At 43.3% G+C, this 26233-nt stretch overlaps 1 protein-coding gene across 7 annotated transcripts in view; it reads right to left on the bottom strand.

Moving 5' to 3' along the window:
• Positions 1-26233, bottom strand: part of AOPEP (aminopeptidase O (putative)) — a 324357-nt gene that overhangs the window by 92297 nt on the left and 205827 nt on the right. For 6 of the 7 annotated variants that reach the window (XR_004135281.2, XR_010382565.1, XM_031447195.2 and 3 more), the window contains exons 8-11: positions 23570-23672; positions 22816-22923; positions 13184-13227; positions 5085-5145 (exon numbers count right to left, since the gene is read on the bottom strand). Coding sequence is in view for 5 of the 7 variants with exons in the window: in XM_031447195.2 (XP_031303055.1) it covers positions 5085-5145; positions 13184-13227; positions 22816-22923; positions 23570-23672 (316 nt within the window). In the remaining 2 variants the exon portion in view is untranslated. The remainder of the gene's footprint in view (positions 1-5084; positions 5146-13183; positions 13228-22815; positions 22924-23569; positions 23673-26233) is intronic. The other variant, XM_031447198.2, reaches the window with a different exon arrangement.

Consider the following 26233-nt stretch of genomic DNA (forward strand, 5'->3'; position numbering starts at 1 on the left):
AGAAGCCTACGGTTAGCCCCCTGATAAACCACCGGGCTTTCTCCGTGCTAAAAGCGCGTCATGGCGCCAGCGACACAGAGTGCCTTGCATCGTGTCTTACCAAGTTTCCTCAGTTTTGTGACCGCAGCACTTTTCCCTACAAGACTTAAGTTTTCCATCATTTGCTTGTGCGGCCTTTGGCAACGTGCAGGTGTTCGTTTGGAAAGGAGAGGCATTTTCCAAGATGACACGATAACCTGATGTTCTTAATTCTGGGCGCTTGATTCCCGCCTACGTAGGTGACGGGCCATTAGCCATCTTCTCCAGCCTCACCGCTGCCACTGCTGCCCGTGATCCTGCCGCGGAGGGCTGCCGAGCCCGAGAAGGGCTGTGCGGCTCACCGGTGCCACTACGGTGCTCGCTAGGACCTTGGGAAACGGCGCGCCGCCGGGGAGTTGGCATTAAGAGCTGAAGAGAGGCTGGTACTTAGCTCACACCCCTGTGAACGCCTCCTGTGAGGGGCGCTCCGGCCCCTCGCCCTGATCACCGGGGCCGGCACCGCAGGCTGAAGGGCGTCTGTGGACCCGCCACCTCTATCTTCATAATTACGTTTAACAAAAATCCGGATGATTTCAATAACGTCTCTTCAGTGGGGGATTTTAAGGCATTATGCACTTAGATTTTAATTTGCTTTAAAGCAGCACTATTCAATATGAAGACCTGCAAGCCACATTTGTCATTTAAAATGTTTTAGTTGCCATGTATAAAAAGGAAGCCGTAACAGCATTTTAGCTGTTATATTTTATAATTTTAATAATACATTTTATTGGGTATATATATATATATATATATATATATTTGTAGGATTACCATGTATCCAAAATGTAACCGTTTCAACACATAACCAGTATTTTTTAAAACTTTTCATGAGCTCTTTTACCTTCACTTTTTTGTACTAAGCCTTCTAAATCTGCTGTGTTTTCACCATTCAGCTTAATTGGATGCTCAATTTTAATCAGTAATGCTTGGTCTGAATTTAGAGTTCGTGGAATGTACAGATGAAAAAGTAGATCCATTCACATACTCAAGTTGTTCCAAACCATGACTGTATTATTAGAATTTAAATTTAAATTGAGATTACATTAAAATAAATATTCAGTGCTTCAGGTACACTAGATATTTTTCAAGTGCTTAATAACCACCTGTGCCCAGTGACTCCCGTATTGGACAGGGAGCCCCTGAGCGTCTACTGTGTGCATCCCCGTAGGTGAGGCAAGGGTGAGTCAGACACGACCCCTGTTTCTATGGAACGTGGGGGTGGATGTATGAGATTCATGCACAAACAGCAACGCTGTAAGGCAGGTGATGATACTTGCTAACTAGAGACAGGAAAGCATTCCAAGAAGAGAAAAGGCTATCCCTAAAGGAAGGCTAGTGGTAAAGTACATAAATATTGGAGACTGATAATTATGTTTGGGTATATGCCTAAGAGTGGTGAAAAACAAAGTTTAAGAAGACAGCTGGGGGGCAGTTCTGCTGATAGCCTCAAGTAGCAGGCCAAAGAATTTTTTCTAAATGGGGGAAAAGTTTCCGGTGAGGACGGATGTGAGCTGTGTTTTGGGAGGAGTCACTTAGCCTTGATGTGGATGGTGGATGGAAAGAGGGGCAGCTTGGTGGCTAGAAGAGCAATTAGCTGCTGCACTAGTCCAAGCAAAAGATAATGAAAAAATGGAGGAGGTGCTAGGAAAGGAAAGAAAATTATGAATGTAATAAATATGTACATCGTAATATCAGGACTTGGTAACGTGGGCAGGAAATCAAGGAAAGGGAAGGGTCAGAGTTCTGTAACAACTGAAATAAGGAAGTACAGGAGAAAGGCTGGAAGGGGAAAGTTAGTTCTAATGTATTTGCATATTAATGTTTTTCTAAAAGATTGGAGTGTATGAACACATGGGCTGGTGAGTGGGAGGTGATCTTTGGGCCAGCATGAAAGGAAATCAAAATCTATTAATAGAATTGCCAAATTAGCAGAATGGGCAACTTTCTTAGAACTAATGAATGCTATTCTAACAGTTGGGAGGGTCAGAGTAAATTAAGTTATGACCACTCATTAGAAAGCTATGCGGCTGTTAAAAATTATTGCTCTTGAACTATATCAAGGGATATGGGAAACTGCTTAAGATATATTTTTAAATGAAAACATTAAGTTTGGATAGTAAGATTCCAATTTTGTTTTAAAAGGGTATGCACTATATAGCGGATAGCACAGAAAATGTGTGGAAGGACACATGCCAGGCATAGATTATCTCTGCAGGGTAAAATTAAAAGGGGCAAGGGTTCTTCTATTTTGCTGTTTCTTGAGTTTGCTAGGGAGAACATATTATTTTTATTTTTAAAAAAGGAGGCCAAAAATGGGGTAAACTATGTATTCACACGTCCAGGAAAATGACTGAAAGGATTTCTATCAAAAAATTATCTCTGGACCACTTTAATTTTCTTATTATAAAATTTGTCTATTTCAATATGTAATATTTCTATAATCAAAAAAGCCAAAGAAGGAAATCGTCTATAATATCAATGGCACAATCAATTTTTAAGTCTGTCTGCAAAGCCAAAGGTTATAGGGTTGGGTGTTCCTTACAGAGATTTGGATCCAGTTTCTTTTACTTCTTTGGGGCTCATGCTTACGTTGATTGCTCCTGAAGCTATTTCCACATTAAAAAAAAAAAAAAAAACTGATTTCCATTCAACGTGGCCAAAAAGGAAAATGGAGGCCAAGCCCAAGGCAAGCCTTCGTGAGAAAAGACAAAAAGGCCTCTGTAACCTGTGGAATGAAAACTTCACCAGTAGAATGTGACTCTTTCGTCGTGAAAGACTTCAATCGCCGGTGGACAGAAATTTTTAAGGAGAACAAAGAGCATAGGAGCGATTTCAGAGCTCTGCTTGTCATTCCAGGCCAAACACACCAGTAACTTTATATTATAATGATGGGGACCAAGAACAAGGTGTCCCATTCACTGTGAGGCTCCTGCGACCAGAGGGTGCGGAGTCTCTTACTGAAGTGGAAATGAGCAGGAACTCTCAAGGAGCGTGGAAAGGGCCGCGAGCAGGTAAACCAGCATCGCCCACATTAATAAGGGCAGAAAACGGGTGAAGAGATGAAAAGACGCCGTCCAATCATTCACCAATGGAAAGATGTGCACTAAATCAGGGTCTTTTCTGTCTTCCACTGTTGTTTTTACTCGAACGGTTAAGCACCCAAGGAAATACCAGTTGGGTCTTAAAGACAATTTATGGCCGGGCTGGCCTCCGTGCACCTGGCTGTGTTTTGACAGCAGGTTTCGCCAGTTTATAGCGGAGATTCTTGTCTACGCTATAAGCTGTCACGAATGCAACTGGACCTTTGGAAAAAATGCACTGCTCAGGGGCAGACCTCTCCCTGCCATGCACGCCTCCCCCTTTTAATGAAAAGCAAAAGCCTCCTGCTGGTGGCAAAGCCTCCTCTTCTTCAGGGGAAATGACAGAGGCTCCTGGGAGCCAGGGGGTCAGCCCCAGGGCTACAACCCAAGCGAGCGGGGTGCGCCTGCTTCTGGGCACTGGATTAAGGAACGCTTTCTTTTCTCTTCCCTCAGGGCAGACTGCTGAACACAGCGGCCTTGTTGTTCGGGGCCAGGACATTCGGGATTGTGCTCTTTGAGCTCCCGACGCTTCCCGGCTTCCAGGCCACGCTCAGAACGTCTGGGAGCCTGGCAGCCGCCAGGCCTAGGAACTCAAGGCAGATGGCTTCGGGGGATCCCCGCTCCCCAACCCCATCTGAAACAAGAGCAAGCTCGGGCTATTTCAGATCAGACAGATCTTAACTTTGTTTCCTCGGACTTCTGTACTCAGTGAGTGGCCTGCTTTGGAAGCCACCGTCTTAGAAATCATAGGAGCTCGTGATCATATACACAAGTTGAAAGCACTGCCTCCCAGGACCGGCGCTGCCTCACTCCACCCAGTTCTGTTTTGCGCTTTTAGGACGCAGGATTTTACTCTTTTTTGCTCCCAGAAGGATTGAGCCAAACAAATAACTTTTACCAGGTGACACGCATTCCTGAACCAAAGGCAATGTGTCCTTTTTAGGAAAGAGCCCCTGGTGGCCGGCATTCCCCCCTGTGTGGCAGAACAGGAGAAAGATGTAGGTAGAAGAATGAAAAGGTAATGGAGAACAGCCCCTCCTGTTCCTTAATTTCATGGTTCACAGACATTCATTGACATTCAGACACTCCCAAGGGGAAGCTCATATAACCAGCCGTGAAACCAGAAACGGGCAGGCTAACAGGGCGGCTTGCCTGGGCCCAGGGCAGGGTTTCTCACCACCGCGGGCGTCTAGTCCCGGACACGAGGGCCCACTGTGATGGGTCCGCAGCTGCTCTGGGGGCCAGCCCAGGCTGGGAAAGCTCCAGGCCTACAGGTTCCTTTGACCAACCGCATCCAGGATGCCACCCTCAGACCCCCAGGGCCCAGGCTCTAGCTAGGGTCAGCACGTGGGGCTGCCCTTCAGGCTCTAGGAAGACCAGCCCCGGGGAGGGTGACGGGGCGAGGAGGCTCCAGGTCAGGTGATTCCCACGGAGCTTGGGCTGACCGGGAACCACCTCTCCCCCAGAGCTGCCCATGGGCTGAGAGGGAGGGAGAGAAAAAACCCTGCAGTCGGGTGGGTCCCAGTCCGCAGGACAGAGAAATAAATCTAAACTGCTCATTCAGGTGGGAAGGGCAGCCTGAGGCAGGGATGCAGAACTGGAGGGGGAAGTCGAGGGGCCGCCGCACGGGGGCCATGATGGAGAAACTCTAGGTATGAACTGATACCTGGTGACGCCGCCCAAAGTACACACCCCGCTTTGCAAGACGTCACTTAAAGAGTCGACCAGCACGTCCACCTCCAGCACCAGGGTCACGTGAGGCAGAGGCCTGGGGCACACATCGCCATTGGGGACGAAAAGAGGGGAAGCCCATCGTTTTCCTGACCTCCGGGCACTCCACTTATATCAGTGTATATATAAATACATCCCTGTCCCGGCTGACATGCTAAGGGACAAGCTTCCCAGAGGCAGTTATCTTAAGCGCACCTGTGGTATTCCGGAACTCTCAAGCCAGTCTCGGAAGATGTTTTCAACAGACAACTCAAGCCTTTAAAAATAAAACAACAACAAAAGGGAAAGGGTTAAAAAATCACCGAGCACTTACTGCACGGAACAGTTCTAACTATCCGGGCACATCACAGCATCGATTTTCCAGAGAAATCTGGAGAAAGCGCAAAATTCCAGGTCCAAGGGAGGAGGGGGACCCAGCCACATTCAGTACAGCTTCTCTTCAGTCAATGAGAGCACATGGTGAAATCTAAAGACCAAAGGCCAGGCACAATACATGCTTTTCATGCCCTGAGAGGAACTTTTTGGTTGGGAGTGCCAGTCAGGGAGGACGGGGCATGTGCATGGGACACATCAGGCTTGCCTGCTTCCTGGAGGCAGATGGAGTGAAGAGAAGTCTCAACATTACGGCACCCAGTGCATCAAAATGAAATTCGAACTTCATAGCGGAGATGGGTTACAACAAGCAAAAATGATACAAGTCATACTGGGGCCCCGAGAGGCTCGGACACACGGAGCACGCGTGGCTGGCTGCTGCCTGTTTTCAAGCAGGCCCTCATTCTGCTTTATTTGAAATATTGTGATTGCTTGTTGTGTCTGATCCAAAGCCAGCTGAAATCCTTTCGGTTTCATGCCCTGCTGATTTAAATACTCCTTAAATTTACAAAGAATCCAATATATTGAGGGTCAGTAGACTTTGGGTTATATCTTCCTGTTTCCTGGAGTTTAAGGAATCCCTCCCTGGCTTCTGGATGACTCCTGCTCATGCCTGGTATCTCTGGCCACAGAAGCCTTCCTTGAGCCCTCTCCCAGGCTGTGTGTGTTACACCCAGCACGCTGCCTGTCCCCTGTGCCGCGGCATCCATCACAGTCTGTGAGTGTGACTTATTTGATTACTTGACTTTTCACTGTCTCCTCGCTGGATCGAAGCGCCCTGAGATCACAGTCCATGTCTGCTTTACTCACTTCCCTAAACCCAGGACTTAGGACAATTCTCGGTATAAAAGGGGATCCCCATAGATATTTCCCATTTGAATGAATGAAAATACATTTCATTGTAGACTCAGTAAAAAGTATTCTCTTTTAACTCAATACTCACCCTTCTTAGTAAGACATATCCAAGTTGTTACACTCTGTATCTTTTTTTACTTTATGTATTACATACTACGTGATACACGTGATACACACGCATTGTTCCCTCCTCCCTCCCTTTGGAATTGTAAAGACGTTGCGGAAGGCTACGGTGCTGTCTGAGGGCTGAGTGCTCCCCACACAGCTCGAGGGCTGGGCTGCAGTGAGAAAGGGCCTGGGTGGGCGTGGGGAAGACGGCGCCGACTGATTTGTCCCTTCTTTGTCTTCTCCAGTGAGAAGCAAGTCACCCGTGCCTTGCTTGGTCTTCCCTGGTGCCAGAGCAAACCCAAAGGATGTGGAAGGAGGCAACTATTGCTATTTCCAAAGAGAAAAGACACAGAGGGAAAGCGGGACCACACAGAGAAAGTGGTTTGGACATTTTCAAGATGGTGCCCACCTGTGGGATGACCAGGCGGGAAAGAGGCCAGAAGTGAGCATGGGGAGGGTGATACCTCCCCAGGCTGCCTGTCCAGCCCCGGGTCAGTGGAATTACTGGCTGTGCCTCGGATGGAAGATCAGGTGCCACCATCCCTGGGCTCGTCCCCACTATTTCTTTGTTGTCCTCTAACGTCACCAATGTCAGTGCCAATGGCCAAGTCCCCTGCATAGACTGTGAGAGTGTGGGAGTGTGTGTGTATGCTCATGGGCATGCATGCTCATGGGCGTGCATGCAAGTGTGCACTCAGACACCCGTGTGGGAGTGTCTGTGCACGCACGTGGGGTGGGGCCACCAGAAGAGAGAAGTATCTCCCAGAGCACCACCTCAAATCAAGCTCATTGTCCTTTCTTGGGTGTGATTTATTGTCTAGACCACAGAAAGGGGAGCAGCAAAGGCCCGTAAGTGGCATAGCTGATCTGCCAGGAGGAGGAACGTGGGGCTGAAGACACTTAGAGTAAGTGTCCACGGAGACTTGACGTTGTTCTATTTTCTAGTGAGATGTCTGAGGCTGGAAGGTAAGAGAGATTTTTGTCTTTCCATTGAAGACGATGCTCAGTGGAAGGGCTGGTCTTGTTTGGAGTGAATGCAAAACATCCCCACCTTGCCCGGCTCCTGGGTGGGCAGTGCACGTGGTGGGGTCGAGTTCCTGCCCCAGGACCTGAGTGGGGCTGCAGAAGCCCTGCTGGCGCCCTGAAGTTGTTTGCCCTGATTTAGAAGCAAAGGTCCATTTTCTTCCCTGTCCTTCCTTCAATAGTAGGAAGCAGCCCATTCATTTGCTTCCTTTCCAGCCAAAGAGGGACACTCCTGTGTCTAGAGCCCAAACTTCAAGCGACACCCAGGAAAGCAGCAAGAGGCTGACTCGGAACTGAGCTTCCCTGCGCTGGGGCATCTAGGAAAACGGGCATCCTTACACTGTCCACAACTTAAGAGGAGGATGGAGAATTTAGAACGGATTTAGGAAAGAGCAGTAGTGATGATCAAAGGGGTGAGCACATTGGATCCACAAGGGAGGTCAAGGGAACTGGGATTAAATATCCTGAAGAAGAGAAGTCTGGGGAGTGACTGCAGAGCCATTTTCAAGTGATTTTACAAAAGATGGTGAACAGCTGTTGTGCATCCCTGTGGAGGAGTAAGAGGACATGGAGATAAATTTCCTTCGGGGAATTTTAGCTTAAAGACACTTCTTCAGGGGTGGCATGGCGGGGGGTGCTGGGGAGTTGAGTCCTGGAATGTTACAGGGTGAGGTCCAGGTCTTCACCAGAGAGGACTGAGAACAGGAAAAAGCTTCTTTGAGACCATCCGATGGTCTGCGGAAGGCTGAGGTGGGAAAGCCGAGGGCGTGGGTATCTGATAGGGACATGTGACAGACACGAGTCAGTATGCTACTGTGCTTGTGGACAGACGTGGGACCCCAGGCATGGGGAAGAGGCACTGACTGCTTCGGGTGGGACAGCTGGAAGGGGCACAATGGGAGGTGCATTGGGGGGTCTTCTTAAAGGAGGCAAGGCTTGAACTATGCCCTGGGCGAAGGCTGTGCTGTCCCAAATGATGCAGCAGAACCAGTAAAAATGAAGAAAGTGCACGCAGGGCACAGAGAGCAGAGGCAGGAACGCCCAGAGCTGTGGTCAGCTTGGCCGGCACACAGAATGAGGTGAGAAAGGAAATGGGGTGTCCTGTGAGAACCCTCACGTCCTGCCATTGAGCCCTGGCTTCATCAAGGAGGCTCTGACTCAGGGCCGTAGAATGGTACAAACAGAGTGGAACCGAGGAAGAGTCACCACGGGAGAAGGGGCTGGAGGCAGGGAGACCAGAGAGGAGGCTGTGAGTGTGTTCCGATGAGATGCAATGAGAGGAGGCCTAAACAGATGTGGGATGCTCAGGAGGGATGTGGGGAGTGGCGCTGGACGAGTCCCGCTGGGGAAGTGAGGGGTGGTGTGTGGACAACGTGCCCCCTTGTCCTCTGTGGGATGACTTTTCGTGTAAGGTATATGCCCATGTACAATCTGTGCTACAGTCTACGACCTGGACAACTGGCCAGGCCAACTGGGAGGGTGAGTTCACCAGAAAGTACTCACGCAAATATCTCTTGGCCTTTAGTATAGGCACACACATATTATACAGTGGCACTGAAAACAAACAAACAAACAAACAAACAAAAACTCCTCTATCCACTGACAAGCAAAGGGATAAAAGCAATAAAGTGGTAGCTTTGCTTATTAAACACCTGCAATGTACCAGAAACCACAGACAAAATCTCATTTAAACTTTACAGTGTCAGTGTGAAGCCAGTATTATTCTCCCCATTTTAGAGATGAGCAAATAAAGGCCCAAGAGGTGAAGGGACTTATCCAAGGCCTCACAGTTGGTGCTTGAAGAGCTGGAATGCAAACCTATGTTGCCTGGCTACAAAGCCCCCGCTTTGCTTTCTGTGCTGAATTCTGGCTTCACAATACATTGGTGGATGATTTCTGGTAAAGACCAGCCTGCAGAAGGGCTCCGAGCCTGCGCTGGCTCTGAACAGCACTGACCTCTCCTTCTTGCTCACATCTGCTCTGCTGCGGTTGCCCTGATTGTCTGCCCTTCGATTACAGGTCTGAAGAGATGGGGACAGCCTTGGGAGGGGCAGAGGTGTGAGGGCAGGAGAGTTCATTGTTCAGCTGCATCCAGGAGCAAAAGACACTCTCCCCTCAATGAAGAGGACCTGTGTTTTCAGATCACTGTCCTCTGGAAAGGTTCAGAGCATCTTATAACCGTTATCACTTCACTCCTCAAAATATCCTCGTGAAGTGGGCATCAATGGTCGTGCGCCTTTTTAGCAGATAGAGAAACTGCAGCCTAAGAAGACTGGTCACAGTCAGTCCAGGCTGTAGAAAAGGGTTAAAGAAAAGACACAGGTTTCAAGACTCCCAGGATCAGAGCAGGCATCAAATCACACCGATGGATGCCTGTTTGCAGATTCCTAACGTGGAATCAGATGTTCAACCAGGAGAGGAAGATAAAAGCATTGACTAAAGAGAATTTTGAAGGTAGTATAAGTGGCCTTACCTCCCAAGAAAATTATGAGGCCATGTGAAAAAGCTTAATTTTCAAGGAAGAAATGGGCTGTATGTTTCAGGAAAAACAAATAAACAAACATGTACATAATTTTTGCTGTTTTGATCATAATTACTGAGATGACCATACAGGTGAATTCTGAGTTCCGGACTTGGATCTACAGCAGTGGTAAAGCAGAGAGCTGACTTTTTCAAACCAAGACACTGAGAGTCAAAGCCAACGCTGAATGTTTCTCCTCTGAGATCATGTGGCTTAAATAATCACAACAGACAGGCAGAAGCATTTCCACTTCGCTGGGACCCAGGACTCACAGGAAATTACTCTTCTGCATGTCTGATCACTATGGAAATTGATTTTCTACAGATAGCTCAGAGTACACAGCCCCACAACCGCACGCTCCCCGTATCTGTACTAGTGAGCAGCACTCCTGCGTCATTACTGAAGCCCCATGGGTGTCCGAGACAGCGGGTTGTTTCACCCTCTGGCTGGAGAGTTCCCTCTGCTGACCTCCCACATCCTGTATGAGGCAGCTCGAAGTTTAGGAGTGGGTCTCCAGACGCTGTGGGCTACAGCCGTGGTCACGTGTGGTTAACGCTGCAAGGCAGAGAAGATGCTGGACACCCTGCATGATGCAAAGTGACCAGTGGTCCTCTCTGTGATGTTACAGTGCATAGAAACAGACCCAGGCCTACATGGAAACGGTGCTGCGTGCGCTGTGTGGCTTGTTCGGTGGGTTTCTGAGGGCGGAGTGCCGGACGGGGAGCTGACCATTAGCCATATCCGCTGCCTGTGCCTGTCAACTTGCTGCTGGTCAGGAGAGATGCCCTTATCACTCTTGGCTCTGTCTTTGGCCTCTCAAGATTCTAAAGATCACATTCTATCTGCGCCTCTAAAGGAAAGCACAAGGCCCCAGTAACATCCACAGGAAGTAAGTGAAGATGGGCAGAATTTGGGAAATGCGGTTCCAGACAGGTGCAAGCTTTGGGAGCACCAGTGCTCAGGGTCTGAAACGGAAAATGCTCCTATTCTGAACTGCAACTTACATTCTGTATGGATTTTTAAATTTTACTAATTGACTTTTTTAAGTTCCTTCCCTATATGTGGATACAAACAGCGTACCCCTCATGGCTTTGCGCACAGTTACCTCTTTTCTTGAGCAAAACCAAGTCACTGTGCTTGGGTCAGGAATGACGGCTGCTGAGGTAATAACACCGACAGAGCGCTCCTGAGCCCCGTGGGGGAGGAAGAATCTTGAATTAAAACAAACACAAGAATGTGCACACACAGACGTCATGACCGATGAGCAACGACAGAACCAGCAGCTGTTCATACCTGCTGATACCAGGATATCGGGTGGGAAGAAAGGCACATGGGATAAGGCACTCCCTGGGGTGCTTTTCTGCCAGGGCAGGCTGGCATCCAGGATCTGTCTGGATTTCCTTCTAAGCACTTTTAGCTTTTTCTTCCCTTGGTCTCATAAAACAGCATTTGACAGAAACCTCACACAGGAGGTGTTTAAAACATCACTCCCCGTCTCCCCTCTTCTACCTTCAAATACTCTCCTTTTCACTCCCTCTGCCTCGTACTGATTCCCAAGACAGAATACCCGCCGCCCGGACTTCCAGAGCCAAGAAAGAAAGGTCAGGTCGTGCTGGACTCTATTCAGCTTACATAACCAATCAACCAAGTCTTAACTCTGGAATATCCCTCAGATCTGTTCATTGCTCTCGAAGCCCACTGCCACCGCCCCACCCACGGTTCCAGCTCTACGTGTCTTGAGTGAACTGCTGTATCAGCTTCTAACCAGCCTCCTGAACTGTAGTTCTCCTCACCCCCATCCGTCTTCCATGCCGACTCCTAATCTGCTGATAGCACTCCTCTACTTAAAACCTTCAGTGGTACCTCTCTGCCTGATCTCCGTGCACCCAGGACTCTGACGCTCCCCAGAGCACTTCCTACCCTGAGTCACGACCTGTTTCATGTATGTCTTCAGCAGTCGACCAGGGGCTCTCTGAGAGCGAGGCATAGAATTGATACCTTTCTGTTACCCAGTGTCCAGCCTAAAGCCTGGGTAGGGAGGTGCTCAACAGAGAACGCTAAATTAATCAAGCAAAAGAACCACGGAGAGGCAGTGTGACGCCAATGTGCTGGCTCCAGGATGCTAACTGGCTGGTCCAGTCTGAAAATCTTGGCCCTGTTCAGAACAGCTCACGTGTCTAACAGACGTGTCTGAGGATCAGTTCGCAATGGGGCCAAAGATTAGCGGGGGTAGGTGAGGGGCCTTCGGAGACCTGGGTAAAATTGGTGCGGCACGCTACGCAGGTGAAAGGGTTCGCAGTCTGGCTTAATAGCTAGCTTAGATTCTGAGATTAGCTAGCAGAGAAGGTGTTTCAGTTCCAGAGTATATTCTAGTCTACTTGCTAAAACACATTGATTGTTGGAATGAAATTGCCTTAACTTTTAAGGAGATCTTTAAAAAGAAGTTTAAGCCTGCTAGCCAAATCATGATCCTAACTGGGAAAGGCAAACTTCGAAGGGCGAAGGTTGGTGGCCGGTGGCCACCATTTAATGGAGACACTGCTTTAACTCCCACAATCACAACAAAAGTCTCTTTATGGACCCACAGTGTGTCCCTCAAAAAACATCTGCAATGATAAAAATCCAGGTCCCCCAAAGCCAGAGGGCTTGGGGCCATCCAAATGAACTCCATAACTTTATTAGGAAGAGGATGAAAAGAAAGATGACCTCCAAAACTAAAAATGCACTTTGTTGCTCCCATGAAAATTGCTGTATTTGTGCCCTAAAAAGTACTTCTGAAAGAATGCTTAGTCATCACTCAGAAACAGACTTTGGCAACAGCCTGAAGAGGTAATACACCATTTCTATTAATTTTCTTTCTCCTTTTTCTGCACTAGTTCCTAAGGAAATTGCTCCATTCTGTTGAAGGACCTAAAAAGTTAGTCCAAGGCAGGGATGAAAGAAAAGAAAAATTCTCACAGGGAAATGGTTGTTCTTGACTTTAGGAAATGGCCACATCTAATGTGATTTTTTACATGAAGAAAACCCATACATCTACTTACAAAAAAAAAAAAAAAAAGATGGTACATCTGAAACATTTCAGACCTTCCAAAACAAGACACTGTAACTTTTAGAACTTTCCTCTCCTCCATTCTTTTCCACAGCAGCTGAGGCCACAGAGTGCCCTTGTCTTGCGTCCTGTATGACTTTCCAGGCCCCTGACTCTGGGGCTCCCCGTGTGTGTGCTGGCTCCCACTACCCACCTGGGCCCACCCCTGGGTCTGGTGGATCATCCCATGACTCCTGTTGGCTGTGCTCAGTCCTCTATTAAGAGAGGAAGGTGAAACTTTCTAGGCTGTAACAAGCCGAACAATAGCAGAGTCATTTTTAACATTACAAGTAAAACTGGGCCCTTAATTCCTAAATTGGTCCTCACCTTTTTTCTTCTGGGATGTTCTCCAACAGCATTTGAAGGAAATCCTGGAATAAGAAAAAAGCAAATCATTAAAGATGTCCATCAATAAATAACCCTGCCCGGAGTCGTGCCAGAGACTGAGCGTTCCCAGCTGCTGACAGATCACCTGCTAGGGAAGATAGGCCGACGCTGAATTATTAGGCTATATACTCAATTTATTAATTTACCAGGGCTTCAGTCCAATCAGTTAAAGAGATTTATTTTTGTGAAAACCACAAACAAATTGAAAAAAGAGTAATGTTTGTTATTTTGACCTAACCCAACAGTTTATTTCATTTCACGTTTGACTATTTTCAAAACGCTGGCCATAGCATTAAAGCACCATCCGTCTCTACGTAACCATGTTCTCCCCTACATGAGCTTTCCCTAGAGATCCTATAACACACGGAATAATCTCAACTCTGAGAGGCTAACATAACTAGCGGCTTTTTTTGCATTGCTCTACGAAAAGATAAAGACAAAAATCAAGACAATTAATATCCCGATGGAGGAACAAAGATCTCACAATTCCAAAAATAGTTCACGGGCCCCTGCCTCTATCTGCAGCCTCTTCCAGAGTCACTGCGCAAGTCCTCAATTGTTTGACGTTTATGATGTTTCCAAAATAGATTTTGTTTCTAATCTAAAGGCATGACTTGCATACACACCCACTTTTACTATGGAAAACGGAAAATTTCAAACACATTTAAAAGTAGCAAAAAAATATAATTAACCTTCATGTAACCATTAACTCACAGCCACTCTACTCTATCCACTTACCTGCCTCCTGTATTATTTAGAAGTAAATCCCGAACATTATATAATTTCAACAATGTTTCAGTGAACGTCGCTAAAAGATAAGCACTCTTAAAACATAGCCACAATTCCGTAAGACCTAAAAAATACTCACACTTAAATGTTCAAAAATCACATTTATATTTAATTTGCACCTTGAATATTGTGACCAATCTTTTCACCCCATATAATTCTGGAATCTTGATTTGGTCCCAACTAGGTTTGTCAGATAAAATATAGGATTTTTATAGTGTAAGTATGCCCTCAATGTAACTGGGGGCATACCTACACTAAAAAATTATTTGCTGTTTATCTGAAATTCTAAGTTAAATGGGGCTGTCCATTTTTATTTGCCAAATGAGTAAACAAGCCTAGTGTCAACTCTCCCTCATCTGAAGGTTGGATAAGATACATTTTGGATAAATATAGAACATGAAACAAACAAGAACAATATTTAACTTTCTAGGGCCTTGATATTGAACAATAAAAAAGATCTACATTTGAAGGTTTTCTTTTAATAAATGGAAAATAACCTTTTTTATTGTTATTGTTTTTTAACTTTTTAATTGAAGTATAGCCAGTTACAATGTTGTGTCAATTTCTAGTGTTCAGCATAATGCTTCAGTCTTACATATACATACATATGTTCATTTTCATATTCGTTTTCATTATAGGTCACTACAAGACACTGAAATATAGTTCCCTGTGCTCTACAGAAGAAACTTGTTGTTTACCTATTTTATATATAGTAGTTAGTATCTACAAATCTCGAACTCCCAATAAAATAAACTTTTAAACTGGTCCTTGTAAGAGGGCACACGTATAAGCACAGACGATCAAATAGGACACTGCCAAATGAGTGTCCCTGCAGACTGAAGCCCCCAGCACACCAAGTCTGCAGGCCAGACCAGAGCTCTGATGAGATCCATTTAACTCAGAGTGTGAGATGGAAGCAGCAGTGCAGATCCCCGTATTACAAACAGATGGAATTACAGAGGAAGAGAAATCTGCAAACAATTTGTATGACAAGGTGTTCTTTCTCTATCCTGGCACGAAGTGTAGCCGTCCCTACAGCCGTCCCTTTCTCTGTGTTTCTGGGTGGTTAGGTCCACTTCTTCCAGAGGCAAAGTCTCCCTATTAAGAGCGCGAATGAAAGATTTATTTCTTGCAACCTCTCTTCTCCTTCTAAGACCTTACTTGCCTATTGCTGCTTCACCCAAAATAAATGATTGAAATGTAACAAAATTAATATTAAAAACATATATCAGTCAAAATGCAAGGGGGCAAATCCAAATAGAATAATGCCTCACATCTGAAGTCCTTCCTTGCACCTGTAGTGGCTATATGGAGGGAAAATACAAAAGGAAACAGAGTAATATTTAGACTCCAAAGAATTATTTTTTGATTGAGGTTCTTAGAGTCATTATTTTTATTAATTTAATAGTTATTTTGTAAAAAAAAAAAAAGCTGAATTAGAAATTAACTTTTCACAATCTGATATATTATTAGATTACTGTGCAGATATTTCATTGGCATAATGACAGAATTCTTGCTTTTTAAAAATCCGCGTACTGTAATTGTAATTTCTTACTAATTTTACTTTATTATCTCCTTATAGTCCATATCAACTTACCCCATATTTGTCCAGTAATTTATGTTCAATTATGTGGGGGGGAAATTACATTAACTCAGTGGCAAGGGGGAGAATTTAATTGCATGAGAAGCAGGAAATCCAGCGTTAACCTTAATTCTGCCCTTTTGCATTTTCCAATTACAATTGGATCTTTCTTTACAGAAATGCAGAGCACAAATATTTCAGAATTTTGTGTGAATACAAGTGCAGGAGGTCCCCAAGATACCCTGCTTCATTTTTTAAGAAAGATAACTGTTCCATTTCTTAGCAGGGGGCATCTGCCTCTTCTTGCCTGGAGCTGAGAACTGGAGGCACACAACAGCCAGCTGGAGGCTGCCAACCAGTGCTGGGGATGGTGGGGCTAGGGGAGCAAATCGATCACAAAAACTCAGTGCTTCAAGCATCTCTAAGACATGATGCCTTAGAGGCTGTGGGAATCCTTGTCTACAGGGCTAGATATTCTTCTGCCCTGTGCTCCATTCAATCACGAAGACACTTGGTCTCATCCAGGCAGTCTTTGTCCCATCAGTGGAATCAATCAACTGGCCCTTCTTATTCCTTTCATAGATATAATCTTAACCACAAAATGCTAGTTTTCCTGGTTCTACTCATAAATTGGCATATGTCCCTTGAATGGACTCATCATAGAAACTTTTCCTCATTCTCCACAACAGAGTGACATAAAGAGAAAGATATGTCTTAAGATTATTCCTTTCCTTACTGCCCGTTTTGAGTTCTTTCCTCTGTCTTCACTCTTCCCTTCAGTGTGCTGGCACTTTTATAAAAGCAACTTACAAATCTCAATTGGACAAGGAGGGCTTTCCTTCAAGGATGATGCTAGCATCAATGGCAGGACTTAGGGCATTGACGTTGATCTAGGATCACTGACAACGTCATTTAGCAACAAATACTAGGGTTCCCAGTTTGTCACCACTAGAGCCTGAAAAAACAAATTTAACCCAAAAGCAGAAACAATAATTTCGACGTGGGGGTGGGGTGAAAATTTATCTGGATCCTTGACAATTGTTACAAGCTCATGCCTAGTTAAAAAAATACATTCCTTGGGAATTTTTTTTCATTTTCTATTCTCCTAATAATCTATATGCTAATTAGGTCAGTCCCAGACAGCTTATTTTGATTATCACCTAACAACACTAAATTAAGGATTAAGATTAAAAAAAAAAAACTACACTGATTTTGGCACATGGCTAATTTGGTAATTATTTTGTAGTACTGGTAATTATTTTGTAGTATTCAGTAAAAAGCAGGTGCATATAGATTCTACTGGATAACCTGACTGTGACTCTGGCTTGATAATTACATGGATTAGGAATTTCTGTCAGATGTTTTATGAACAATCACCATGGTCATGGGGAAGAGGAAGTAGGTGAGGCAAAACAAAAATCAAAATGTTGAAATAAGGACAATGTTGGCAGGATAAGAACTAAGAAGAAATGAAATGGTCAGGAACAAGTCATTGTTAAGCTCAAGAAAGAAGTTTTAGTTGGGAAGTAGAAAGATGGTAACTTCTGAAATGCTGGGCAGATGGGGTGTTCAGAAAGGAAAGAATTCAAAAGTCGGTTGAAAGAAGAAGAAATTGAAGAACTTCTTAATAAAGAAACTGAATCATGGACTTCCTCATCAATAACTAACTAGCAACATAAACAAAAACACAATCCATTAAAAAAAAAAGTCAGCCAAAACTCCACTAACAGCATCCAAACAAGAAAAGAAGCAAAGCCTGTGGCATAAACTTCAAAGAGACAACTAAAGAAAGAAACGTAAGATTCCAACACAGCCTCCAACCCTCCCTCTCTGTCGCCCCCTCCTTCACGCTTAGTGGTAGTGGGACTGGTGAGTTGCCCAAACCCCACAAATTCTCCCAAATACCCACACTTTTGGAAAGAAACTGGAATATCTTAATTTTTCCTCTTTTTTTTTTTTTTGACTGTGAAAATGTTTGCTCAAGTGAGATGAATAAAACTGAAGAAATGAACAACCAAGGATGACACTCTCATGAACTATTTAGGTTCTAGGGCTTCAAGATGAATTGGAGGAACAATATTAATTGAGAGAGTACTTGCAATGGAAAAAAATGCACCTGAGTTAGATGAAGAGAATCTTGGCTGGGGACATTTAACAAAATTTCAAGAGTTGGTGGAGCTAAATTCTTGCAACAAAGGCTGTACACAGATCCACTGGAGCTCCTCCCCTCCACTCCTTCCATGCATAATATCCAAGTTTCAAACCATAGCTCAGAGAGGAAGAAAAACATGTCTGAGACAAGTAGGGAAAGAAATTAAGGATAATGTTCCAATACAATGAGAATAAATATAAGGTCAGGACAGTGCATCTCATGCTGAGAATGAGCAAGAAAAGAAGTATGGTAACTATGCAAACTAACACAACAGAAACTCATATAAAGAGAGAGACAGAAATAAGAAGCATAACCTAAGAGACAAAGAATTCAGTCTTGAAGAAAACTTAATCTAAGGAACAGAAGAAAATTCTCCACAAATGTTTTACACTAAAATATAAATTAAAAGAAAATAATGGGAACATAAATTCAGGCAAATGAAAGCTCAAAGACAAGATGACAAAACAATAAAATGAGATGAAAAGAGATATTTCAAAGCAAAGCATTATTTGGGTCCTTAAAAAAGGACTACCACTATCAGAGTATTAATTAAATAGAAACATCAAGGAAAAGAACAGACATTAGAGAAAAAAAATTGACAATAATGTTATAATCATAACATTAATAATAATAAAGATAATAATATTGCTTGAGATAAACATACGTCATGAAGAACAAAATGACAAAAGCAACTAGAAAATAACAAGTATGGAGGACAAACAGGACATAACATAAGGATAACTGGTAACCTTGAAATTCAGAACCCTGCAAGGGAAAAAAAGGAATGTGTTCAAAGATACAATTAAGACAATTTTATGGAAAGAAAAAAGAATAGACACTAAGACTGAAAATGCACACTGTTTTCCAGGAAAAAAAAATTTGCAGACTCACGGACAACAACCCATTTTTTGATTAAATTTCTAAACATCAAAGGTAAAGAAAGAATTCTTCTGTTACCTGAGTGGTAGAAAGAGGGAAAAACTGGCTGACTTCAAAAGTTTCAACAGCAGTATTTAATGCCAGGAGGCAGTTGAGCCATAGCCACAAAGTTCTGGGGCAATGAAAATATGGCCCAAGAATATTATATCCAGCCAGTTTGTAATTCAAATATAAAGGTAACAGACAAACATTTTCAAGCACCTTGAACATCAGCTTCATAATTAAATTTAACCAACAAAGAACTGAATCAAAATAAAGCACTCATGAATATGGAAGCATGGTGACATGACTGGAGGTGAATACCGAAATCCTTTAAATACAGAGCGAGGACTTTACAACTGTGAAAATTATAGCTACAACACACATTTTAATGATATAAACCTTAACTGTGTAAAAATATTAATTAAGAAAAATCTAGAATTGGGTGAAAAGTAGGAGAAATACTTAACTACTGATTTCCTGATCTTTTACATCAGTGAATAAACTGAAGCTTTCTAAAAATGAAATATATACCTAAAGAGAAAAAGGTAATAATTTCAACCTCCTCTGAAAGAGTTTTTATACAGACAAGGACCTACTGCATAGCACAGGGAATTATACTCAATGTCTTATAATAACATATAGCAGAAAAGAATCTGAAAAAAGAGTATATATATATGAATAACTGAATCACTATGCTGTACACCTGAAATTAACACAACATGGTAAATCAACTATACTTCAATTAAAAAAAAAAAGTAAAAGAGATTTTTTTTTTGGTAATTGTGATTCTTAACCAGAGAAGAATCTTTTAGGAAATGATCTTTCTTACATTTACCTGAAGTTCAAGAAAGTCTTTTATATTCACCTTAGTTTCTCTTTCACTTGCTAAAATCAAGTAAAATAAAATTTAAAACATTTCATTAAAAAGCACATATAATTCTATTTTTATAGCATTATTTCTAAATACATCTCTGTATCTATACATGTTTATAAACATACACAGACATCTATATGTACTATATACCCATATACACACAGGTATGTATCATACATAATATATAGAAAGAAAGAAACAGTGCAATTTCTCAAATGACAGTCACCTAATCTTAATTGTAGATATTCATGGATTGTGAGATTTAGAATGATATTTTACATTCTCTTTGTATCCTTTGATAGTGTTTAAATTTTTTTTTATGAGTGTCAGGTGAAAAAGCAACAATTTTGAAACTATGAGACTGGCAAAAGGACAAAACTAGAGATCAATAGAATAGAATTGAAAGTCCACAAAAAACTCTTATATTTATGGTCAACTGATTTCCAACAAGGGTGCCAAGACACTATAATGGAGGGAGAGAATATAGTCTTTTTGACAGATGGTCATGAGACAACTGGATATTCACATGCAAAAGAAGGAAGTCGGACCATCTACCTCACACCCTACACAAAAATTAATTCAAAATGGATGAGGCCTAAATATAAGAGCTAACACTACAAAGCTCTTAGAACAAAACATAGGAGTAATTTTAATCAGGAAAAAAAATTTACAAATCATAAATCTGATAAAGGACTTGAATCTAGAATATATAAAGTACCCTTACAACTCAATAATAAAAGACAGCCCAAATAAAAAAATCAGCGAGGGGCCTAAATAGACATGTCCCCCCAAAAGATATACAAATAGCCAGTAAGTCCATGAAAAAATGCTCAACATGATTAGCTACCAGAAAAATGCAATTAAAACCACAAAGAGATACCACTTCACATCCATCACACCCACCATAATGGCTATTATAAAAAAAAAAAAAAAGTAGAACAATAAATGTTGGTGAGGATGTGGAGAAAATGGAACCCTTGTGCATTGCTGGTGAGAATGTAAAATGGTGCAACCCTTGTGGAAAACAGTATGGCAGTTGCTCAAAAAACTGAATTAGCATATAACCTAGCAATTCCACTTCGACGTATATACACAAAAGAATTGAAAGCAGTGATTCAAACAGATATTTGTACACTGATATTCACAGCAACACTACTCACAAGAGCCAAGAGGTGTAGATAACCCAAGTGCCCATTAACAGATGACTAGGTAAACCAAGTCTGGTATATACACACACGGTGGAACGCTGTCTTAAAAAGGAAGGAAATTCTGACTTATGCTATAACATGGACGGACCTTGAAGACACTTTGCTAAGTGAAAGAAGCCAATACAAAAGGGCAAATATTGTATTATTCCATTTGCATTAAGGTACCCATGTCGAAGTCAGAGACAGAAAATAGAATGGTGGTTGCCAGGGGCTAGGGGGAGGGAAGAATGTGGAGTTATTGTTTAATGGATACACGTTTCATTTGGGGAAGATGATAATGTTCTGGGGATGCATGGTGGTGAGAATTGCACAACAATGTGAGCGTACTTAATGCACTAACTGTACACTTAAAAATGGTGAAAATGGTGTATTTTCTTATGTGTATTTTATCACAATTTAACAGGTAAAAAGTGAAATAAAAAGAGAGGAATGAAGTACTGATACACACTACAACATGAACGTTGAAAACATTATGCTCAGTGAAACAAGCCAGTCACAAAAGGCCACATCTTATTGGCCTCCATTTGTATAAACGTCTCCATTTATACGGAATGTCCAGAATAGGCAAATGCGTAGAGACAGAAAGTGGGTTAGTGGTTGCCTACGACTGAGGGGAGGTGGATATGAGGCAGTGACTGCTAATGGATTTGGGGTTTCTTCTGGGGGTGATGAAAATGTTCTGGAATTAGAGTGGTGATGGTTGCCCAACTTTGGGAATACACCCAAAACCACTGACTTGTACACTTGAAAAGGGCGAATTTTATGGTATGTGAGTTATACCTCAATAAAGCTGTTTTTTTGAAAAACAACAAATCTGTAATTCAAAAGAAGTAAACAGAAGGAAAATGGAATGATCTGGAGGAGGGAGCACTGAGTGTTCCATGGGAAGTTGACAGCAGAACCTCAGAAGTCACGGGAAACGCAACGAGCTCCTTTAACGCTACAGTATATTGGTGAGAAGTGGTTTTTAGTCGTAGGCATTTGGGCTGTTCAGCCAGCCAGTCCTAGAAGACTCCTGAGCCAGCTTTCAAGCTGCCCTTCCAAACACTGTTTAGGAAGACCTCCTCTCCCCTCAAGCGAAAGAATAAAAAGAACGTGGAGATGAGGAATAATGGCCATCCAGTCTTGTTACACGCACGCTATTCCCTGCATACGTGCTCAGATCATACACGCACATCCTGTACGCTGAACGTTGTGGGCAACGTGACTTTAAAACTGCATATGAGCACAAGAGTCAAATATCAAAAACACACATCCGTCCACTCTGTGCTGAGACCGCACATCCTTTATTCTCCGTCAGCTACGAGCACTGTTTTCAGAGCCTCCGCCTCTCTGTTAACTTTCTCACTGAGTGCAGCTCGGCCCCACACCCGTGTAAACAGAGTCTTCCTCCGGCACTTTTGTGGCCGGGCTGTCTGACTACTTCAGTGTATCTTGTCTTTAATCTATTTGTTTATCAAATACATACGGTGGGTGCACTGCGTGTGAATCATTACTAAGTACTGGTGAAACAGAGAGTGTGGTCTGGCCCTGCTGAGCGTATCCATAGAATGGAAGAGACAGAAAAGAAACAAATGGACCCATAAAGGAAAATGTAATTAAAACAGTGGTGACAGCAATGAAGGTAACTAAAAGGACAAAGGACGGAGGAGAAGAGGGTGGATGCACATCTCTTTAGCTGAAGTGTCTCTGAGATGGAAGCACTGAAGCTGAGACCAAGGATGAGGAGGAGCCAGCCTTGCAAAGCTCATTCCAGGCAGAGGGGTCGGCATGATTGTTTTGTTTTTGTTTTCAAGGTCCCTTAAGGTGCAACTCCCCACATCACTGCGCACAGGACAGCCCTGGGTTACAGTCTGTCCTAAACCACAGGGAGATTGCCCTCCCAGAAACAACACTGCCTTGTGTCCACTCCATTAACTTCCTATTTTTCCTATCGTATTAAATCGTAAATCTTTCCCCTCCTTTTTCATACTCACATAATCTAGCTGCCACATGCCACACCCTCTCCAGGTGTGTATCATGGACTCGTGAGGACTCATAAATTACCTGGGAAAGAATCAGCTGCCCGTGATATGTGTGCACAAACTTTCTTAAAAATGAAAAATAGGTGTCATCTCCAAGTCTCTGGGCGAGGAACCGGAGAAGGAAGTAGCCCTGAAGGAAGGAAGAAGAATTTAAAGAGATGCCTATTGTGGGTTCATCAGAAAAATGCTCACAAAGGCAACACTAACTTACCCACCAGAGCTTTATGCACATCTAGGATGCTCTACCTGACTCGTCCCAGGCAGCCCATTACATTCTTAGTAGTAAGGCTGGGTTGGAACTTCAGGATCAGCTACTTTGCTTTCAACACATCTGTTAATGGTCTCACCAGCTCGTCGTTCCTTGGTTTACGTGAAGCCCGATGTCCATCATGGACCACAAGGGAAGCGGGGTCCAGCTCCTCTCCCCCTCAGCTGTCAGGAAAGGCCTTTACAGCTTAAAATACTTCCTTATTACTCCCATCTTCCCGTTGGAACCTGACAGCAGTTTTAAGATTCTGCCCTTCAAAGCCGACGTGAAGCAGGGAGACGGGAGGTACCGAGGGGAATCGTTCAGCTTCCTTTGACTCATGCCTCATTTTTTGGGTACGAAATGCTTTAATGATTGGACAGTCAGGTATCTAAGTCAAATGTCACTACAATGTTGACGGGTTTTTTGTTTGGCCCCAACCTCGTTACTCACCTTCACTATTTTTACACGTAAAAGCTAAAAAGTGCTGCATCGTGGTAACTGCCTTCTGCCACTCAGGTGTGCTTACCTTCAGGTAATGAACCTGCATGAAGACCTTCTCCGGATTGAGCCCATGTTTGATGACAGATGATCCTGAGTCACTCACGTGGCCCGTTTTCTCTTTATTAGGTCTAAAAGGATGCAATAAAATTTTCTTTAAGCATCTTCTTAACTAATTAGACCATAATATCGTCTTATTTCTTACTTTCAGAGTTGCTCAACAGCGTTTTAATTCTATTTAGTAGTACCAGGTATAATTTAATAAAACAGTTTACATTATACATTCATACACTGAACAAGGAGAGATTTATATTTAGGTTGGCCACCTGAGGTTGGCCGTTGGCAATATTTTACATCCAGGATTAAAGCTTGCCAGACCCGCAAGGAATCTAAGCTCCAACGTGAAATTATTAAAGAAACTATACACTTTTCTTTTGGTGGGAATGATGGATTGGGAAGTGCAATGGAAAATGCAGCTTTACTTGGAAGAGTAAAGAACTTACATCTTTTCCAAAAATTCTGAAAGCCCCAATGTTATCCATTTCTCTTGATTTGCACTTAGTAATTAAGGCTCCTTTAAGAAATATTTGTACTCTGAAGCCATTTCAGAATCACAAAAACAAAACCGAAAAAGTCACAGAGGCCCATGTTTTTGCAAAAGGTAGAGACATCAGTAATCACATACTTCAATGTCCTCATTTCACAAATGAGGGCAACAGGCACACAGAAATTAAGTCTGTATTCAAGGTCTCACAGCTTGTTTTGATTCATGGGGACATTAAGGTTGAAACCAACATTTCCTTATTGTCTATCAAAATGTTCTCCATTATGCTCTATGGTTATAAATGTTTTTAAAAATTCCTTTAATAAAATATAATCATGTTACAGTGACACTTCAACAACTAGCTAAGATCAAAATAAGTGACAAGCTATTTGCAGATTTCAGCTGTTCAAAACCCAGTCACTGATTGGACAAACACTGAAGAGCATGTGCTGGGGTAAGGGGAAGGCAAGGGCTGACAAGAGGGCTGACATGGACAGGCAACAGGTTATCTTTAAAAGGTAGCTAGTGTTACACAGCCTTTGGAATCTGGGAGACCTAGTGTTCAATCTCAGCCCTACTACTTACTACCTGTTAGTTAGTAGAAGGTTATTGAATTCTCTAATCCTCAATTTACTCATCCGCAAAATGGGCATAACCTTACCTATCTCCCCAGGTCCTGTGGAGAATAATTGAAATAATACACTCAAAGCCTCCTGTGAAGGCTGGGGATATAGAAATTCCTCAGTAAACTTAGTAACATTTTCTAAAGTTGTTAGCAATAAATATTGCTAAATTCAAAGTTGTTCATCTGATGTTAGAGGCAATGGATTTCAGGGGTTCATCCACTTAGTCCTAAATACCCACAGACAAAACATGTAAGGGTGCTGGACTGAATGGAAGCACCTGAGGAGGACCAAATCAGCCCCCTTGCAATCTGCTCTAGCTGCCAAGCAGAGAGCTCCCAATTAAGTCTCTGCCGACTCTTCCAGCACACTGTCCCAGCAGACACAAGGCACAGAACCAGCAGACCCCCAAAGGAGGGACAACGGCAACCAACCATTAGAACCAACCGCATAGTCTGAATTTTTCTAGTTGATCCCTGACTTACCTACGTGACCATACTTGCAGGAATAACTAGTCCCTTTCATCTTCATTTAAGACTCCATTGAAAAGCAAGAGCTTTATTCCTGCTCGCAAGTTGTCCTGGAGTTGAGTGTTTTTATAAAGAAAGCCATGCTGGCTTTGATAGCAAAGTCCACCACCCACAGCCTTCGGGGGAGGAAGACTTCCCAGCGACAGCCTAAATTCAAACCAATTTCCCCAGCCCCAAGAGGGACAGAGTTGCTGTGAGTTTCTTATGCCCTTGAACTCTGAATGGAGATTGTTAGCAGGAGAGGAACATAGGAAAGCAACCTAAAAATCTCTGCTCCAAAAGCTGGCTTCCAGACTCAAGTTCCTAATGATGACTTTGGTCAGTGCTTTTCTCCTTTGACTAAAAATATCCTTCCAGAAAGCATCCCTCTTTTACTCTCCTCTTCCCCCATCTCCAAAAGAAGAGGCATTCAGGAAAATTCTTTCATGCTGACAGCATCCAAGGCAAATGTACAAGTCCCCAAGAGACTCCTCTTAAAGGAGACGTGGTGCTGGAGAGAGCAGTGCCCAGGCAAGCTTTGCGAGAAATCAGAGGGGATGGGTTTTACGAGGAAAAGATACTCCACAAGTGGAAAAGGGGTGGCTTCCATTTCTGGTGCTCATAATACCCCTTCTCCAAGTCTGCTCGGGGAGACAATGCACCGAGAAAAAAGCAGGGGACAGAGGAACTACCACTACACGCAACAGCAGAGGACTCTCACAGGTGAGTGAAAGAAGTCGCACCCCAAAGACTACATACAAATGTACGATTGCGTTTAAATGAATCAAAGAACAGGCAAAACAGACCTATGGGGATACAGAATGGAATAACGGTTACCTTTGGGAGGGAGTACTGATGGAGTGGAGGAGAAGGAAGGAAGATTTCTGGGATGGTGGGAATGTTCTGTATATTAACCTGAGTGGTGCTTTCATGATGACAAATAGTGCTTTACATTGGATGTATATTTCATTACCATGGATGTATATTTCAATCAGAAAGTGAAGAAAAAATAGATG

Source organism: Camelus dromedarius, chromosome 10 (assembly GCF_036321535.1).
Source record: "Camelus dromedarius isolate mCamDro1 chromosome 10, mCamDro1.pat, whole genome shotgun sequence".
NCBI lineage: Eukaryota > Metazoa > Chordata > Mammalia > Artiodactyla > Camelidae > Camelus > Camelus dromedarius.